General features: G+C 39.3%; 2 protein-coding genes across 2 annotated transcripts; one reads left to right on the plus strand and one right to left on the minus strand.

The window, feature by feature from the left end:
- Positions 1-163: 163 nt before the first annotated feature.
- Positions 164-2,010, minus strand: SARC_12919 (hypothetical protein). The gene is made up of 3 exons (XM_014292965.1): positions 1,649-2,010; positions 456-518; positions 164-292 (listed from the first exon to the last, which is right to left on the minus strand). The coding sequence occupies exons 1-3, from the start codon at positions 1,862-1,864 to the stop codon at positions 170-172; spliced, it is 402 nt and encodes a 133-aa protein (XP_014148440.1). The 5' UTR covers positions 1,865-2,010; the 3' UTR covers positions 164-169.
- A 1,031-nt stretch (positions 2,011-3,041) lies between these two features.
- Positions 3,042-4,872, plus strand: SARC_12920 (phosphatidylinositol transfer protein alpha isoform). The gene is made up of 5 exons (XM_014292966.1): positions 3,042-3,481; positions 3,805-3,894; positions 4,025-4,093; positions 4,275-4,426; positions 4,621-4,872. The coding sequence occupies exons 1-5, from the start codon at positions 3,104-3,106 to the stop codon at positions 4,736-4,738; spliced, it is 807 nt and encodes a 268-aa protein (XP_014148441.1). The 5' UTR covers positions 3,042-3,103; the 3' UTR covers positions 4,739-4,872.
- The last annotated feature ends 268 nt before the right edge of the window (positions 4,873-5,140 follow it).

The raw sequence follows: 5,140 nt of genomic DNA on the forward strand, positions 1-5,140 counted from the left end.
ATATATATATATATANANAAAATATAATAATAATAATAATATATATATATATATATATATATATATATATATATATATATATATATATATATATATGTAAAAATAGTAATGCAATAAAATAATACAATAATAAAATAATATACATATACTTTGCGAAACTAAAATCTTCTTAACCTTTTTTTATGTTCGGCTTCACACTAGATACGACCTCCTTGGATATTGGTGGCTTTTCTATCCGTGGACGCTTCGATAGTCCTACTGGTTTATTGGGGTTTTTAACACCAGCTTGGCTCTTTTGTGATTAACGTGGGACAGGATGAGTGCAGAATCGTACAAACAACTAATATTATTTCCGCATCATTGCGATAGTCTGCTTAAGATCAAAGTAGCAACCAGCATACACAGTACTCAGTATATGATTAAAGTAATGCGACTCGGCCATCAAAATCACGTACCTTTATGAGTTTTGTATCTTTCCCTTTTTTTGCTTTGCTTTTGCTATCAGGTTTATCGGCCTTCTGTACAGCAAAACCGCGCGAACGCGGTAAAGCGGATGTATTAATCTACTAAGTTCAATCCGTATCGCACAACAGAATCGTACGCGCACCCTCGATAGCATTGCTGGCGTTTTCAAGATATGATGCAGCTTTCTAATGGGTAATCTATTGTTGCACTAATAATACTGCCGCCCAGCCACCTTAGCATTCTCAAACTGATGTGCAAGGAGATAACAATCTAGTACGCGATCCTATGTACTTTATATTGTGACAGGCACACAGGCAGCGGAGTAGGTACACACACTGTTCATATACAAAGAGCCTGCAAGGTGTGCTGTTGCCAACGCAGAACTATTCATGTTAGGACCATACTGTCAGGTTCGTGAGTGTACTGATTGAACAGCGAGATTCCAATCTTCGACCATAAGCATTCTTTACATCACTATTAATATGAGGCACAATTCGACACTCCAATTCTTTGCAGCAAGACAATTGGTACACTACTACGTGTCAGAGTCCACTAGAGAATGCCTTTCTATAGTGACCTTGCCTGCAAAGGCACTATGGCAATACACACGAGTCCATATGCTAGATTTAATTTCAACTCAGGATAAAAGACGCACCATGTAACGAGAGCATATAAATTCGCGTTAGAAGCCTATCATATGCACGGCTATAGCACAGCTATCCAGGGTGGAAACCAAAATACTTAGCTGACCTGAGTACATGCATCACAGCTAACACAGCACCTACTTGCTCTATCTGATCCTTAAACTAATCAATTAGTATCCGAAGTTAATATTGTACAAGTAGCGGTACTGCTATGTGTAGCAATACTAAATCTCTTACGACTCAGCGAAAAAGAGCTCACACTGCGAATAATGTAAAGTACCGGAGGTTCGCACGTAACTCTGTACACAAGCGGCGTGATATGCTCTCTAAAATGCAAACGTCGACGGAGACGAGGGGGAATCATTACTGCTTACGATATTACATCGACAGAAAATATATGCATACAACTACTACTGTAAAATTCATGATTGTAAATATAAACAACTGGATGTATGCCTGATGGCCACGATATCTCTAGCGTAATGTTCGACATAAGTAACACACACATATATATCCACAAAGACAGAGACAAATCCTACCTTGATAACATTCTCCTTGTTCGCCTCTGCACTATCCACTATCGAGTCTTTTCTGACCCTCTTTCTTTGCGTCGGTATGGTTGTTGACATAGATGTTGACGACAGGTACTGCCCCATGCCCTTGCTGTTGTGATTGAGTGCACTTGCAAGAAACGAATCCTTGGTGTTCTCAGCATACGAGACAGGCTCCGCCGTGGCTCGCCTGGGCCGCCCCATGACGGGTTTACTATGGCGATCAGACTGACAGTCTAACACTGCTGTCTTACACTTTGGCGTGTGCAAAGTCTGTCTATGGTATTTATATATCACACGAGATCAGTTTATACCACCAGCGACCGAGACCGTATGTTACATAGTGTATCTTTCATATATATTTACAGTAAAAAACGACAATACATACATCGTACATATAGCATGTATGGATTTTTTTTTTAGCCCAGGTACCGGCGTTTGTCTCAACAAAAAAAAGGCAGACGAAGAAACTAATACCAACTGAAAATGGCGGGCTTTTTGATGATTTTGAATATGTTTTTTACAATAAATACCATAATATATATGGAATTCTTTTTACATAGCCTTCTAAAAGGCGTACATGGAAGGCTATATATCTTAAGCCATATTTATTTTAAATATATATGATAAACAGGTCTCTTGCTGCATATCCTTATAAAATATGAATCTAGAGAGAAATCTGTGCGTTTTTAGGTCTCTTGCTGTGCACTATGTCCTTTCTATTTTTAATCCGAAGGTTGCTCTGCCTTCTTGGGTATTATCAAAGTGCTGATGTGTCGAACATTTGTTCATATTCTTCAGGAGGGTATATGACTATCATTGTGCCCTAAACTATTTAACAGTTACTGATAACGGGGGAATAGTCATATTTACGAATTTAGTTATCGACATTGTATTTAGGTAGATGCGCGAGTCTTGCGTCGTTGTTGCGCTCGAGTTTATGATAGGTAAGCAAATAGTGCTCAGATGAAGTTCTATATGATATCCTGAAAACTCCGTCTGTATTGCTTCCGCTCAGAGCCCCGTCAATTTGCCAACTTTTTTTTGGTAGAGACTTACACGTTGGATTACGGGAACTGTTCTAATAAAAGACACATGAGAGGCAATATTAGTTCGCTTTGCCAACTTGCACTGTCTCATCATCAAGACTATGACTATTTGCGTGCTATAATTTTACGAGAAGATTTACGAGAGGCTATGATTTGCGATATATAAGGCCCCTTCACAGAATGTATAGATATATAATACAATCCCAAAGAGCAAACCCCATAAAAATTATAATAATTTGTGGCAAAAAAGTTTAGAAAGTTCGGTATTTAGATCGCCTTGTTATTGTAAATAAATATTGAACAAAAGATTTTAGCACACAGATAACGATTGTTGGACATATTCCACCACGAGAGACTAGGGAACGACATCCTCAGTTAGCTGTAATCTGCAATCATGTTGATCTCAGAGTATCGTATTGTCATGCCTGTCTCGGTAGACGAGTACCAGGTGGGACAACTTTTCAGTGTTATGGAGGCTAGTAAGAACGAAACCGGCGGAGGCGATGGTGTCGAGATTATCAAAAACGAGCCCTTCGAGAACCACAAGGATTACGGCAGCGGCCAGTACACCTTTAAGAAATACCATCTCGCTAGTAAAGTTCCAAAGTTTGTAAAAATGCTTGCACCAGAGGGCTCTTTAGTACTTGAGGAAGAAGCCTGGAACGCATTTCCTTACTGCAAGACCGTGTTGAAGAACCCGTCCTACATGAAAGATAACTTCTTTATTGATGTGTCCACCCACCACTTAGCAGACGCTGGAACCACAGAAAACGTATGTTTCGCCGGGGTTATGAGTAGTTTACATTAGTCTGACTCCTTGTTTGATATATAATTTTGACTTTCTTGCACAATTTGTCTCCCGTCTGCAGAGATTGTGTCGCGTGTGACAGTTGCTTATTAGATATTTCAACTTCCGTGTTGTGTATGCGTTTATTTTTTATCTTCTCTTGGACCACAATCAATCAGGTTTTCAATCAGCTAGTCGTTTTAAGTATGTCATTGCACTGTATTGCAATCTTGAATTACAAACCGGACCCGTCGGTTTCCCATCACGAACTGTGTCACGTAGCTTACATACTAAACTTACATTCATAGTGCCACAAGCTAAGTGGGAAACAATTGAAGTTGAGAAAGGTCGTGAACATTGATATCGCTATGGATAAAGTGCCCGCCTCGGATTATAAGGTATGTCAAGTCACACTAAGAGTCTATTGTTAAGACAGCTATATTGTTCTTTACGCCGTTGCATACAGCGCTCTAGATGCCATTGGTGCAGTTCCAGTTAAAGACATATCGCATACTACTGCATCTACAGAAAGAGGAGGATCCTACAAAAGTGAAGTCGGAGAAGACCGGACGAGGACCCCTAGGAAAAGGCTGGCAGGTAAGCGCTCTGACTCTCTATGTACCAAACAAAACAAGATGTGTATATACGTTCGCATGTCTAAACTTAGTACGTTAGCTCGTGCCCGAATTTGGTACAAAAATCGATTCAATTCGTGCAGGAAATATAAGTTTCGCTCCTTTAGTGTAATACTCCAACCGTGTCTTTTTGCCCACGACAGACAAAGGTAGACCCGGTGATGACATCATATAAGTTGGTCACCTGTGAGTTCAAGTGGTGGGGATTACAGAATCGAGTGGAGAAGGTTGTTATGGACTCAAACGAACGCCTCCACAGAAACTTCCACAGACAACTCTACTGTTGGATGGACAAGTAAGTGTATATTAAGTTGCAGTGTTGGTGTGAAGGCCGAAAGTTTGACTCATACCGTATATCTTTCTAATTTGTTTGATCAACGATTGTATGGAATCAAATCATCAGACAAGGAGCTATCTATTCTATCTCGTATTGTTCAGACCTTTAAAATGAGCGGCAGGACTCACACTGCGCTTTAACCCGACGTACAGGTGGCATGGATTATCCATGAAAGATATCAGAAAGCTGGAGGCACAGGCTAAGGCCGACATTGACAAGCTAAGAAAAGAATCCGAGCTGCGTGGCACGAAGGGAGAAGATGATGAATAGTTTGCCCATCAACCTGTAATAGACAATCTGTAGTTGTGGGGCGGTGACTCGTTGAACGCTCACCGCTGACACTATGTTTGTACTCTCATTAAATCTTTGTATGTACCTGTGTGCACAGTAAAAATATATTGCTAATACTTGAATTTTCCACATCATTTTGTGACTACCATATAATGCCATATATATAGTCATATATCTGTATGTATATACAAATATATATATGTTCCTATATTTCTATACATACCTATAAGTATGTACGTATGTATGTATGAATATTTATGATACGTATATATATATATATATATAGGGTTATGGGTGCCAACCTACGGTGGCATATATTGATTTGTACATAATGCTATCATTTGGTATGTGAATATAAGGATATATATATACTTTTATTTA

This window comes from Sphaeroforma arctica, assembly GCF_001186125.1.
Source record: "Sphaeroforma arctica JP610 unplaced genomic scaffold supercont1.2716, whole genome shotgun sequence".
In the NCBI taxonomy this organism is placed as follows: domain Eukaryota; class Ichthyosporea; order Ichthyophonida; genus Sphaeroforma; species Sphaeroforma arctica.

Bases quoted from the DNA above. Each gene is read 5' to 3' on its own strand.
- SARC_12919 (XM_014292965.1), bottom strand. From the start codon at position 1,864: ATGGGGCGGCCCAGGCGAGCCACGGCGGAGCCTGTCTCGTATGCTGAG. The intron at 519-1,648 runs GTAGGATTTGTC...TTTGCTGTACAG, and splicing joins ACAAGGAGAATGTTATCAAG to AAGGCCGATAAACCTGATAG. The intron at 293-455 runs GTACGTGATTTT...TAATCACAAAAG, and splicing joins AAGATACAAAACTCATAAAG to AGCCAAGCTGGTGTTAAAAA.
- SARC_12920 (XM_014292966.1), top strand. From the start codon at position 3,104: ATGTTGATCTCAGAGTATCGTATTGTCATGCCTGTCTCGGTAGACGAG. The intron at 4,094-4,274 runs GTAAGCGCTCTG...TGCCCACGACAG, and splicing joins CCCTAGGAAAAGGCTGGCAG to ACAAAGGTAGACCCGGTGAT. The intron at 4,427-4,620 runs GTAAGTGTATAT...CCCGACGTACAG, and splicing joins CTCTACTGTTGGATGGACAA to GTGGCATGGATTATCCATGA.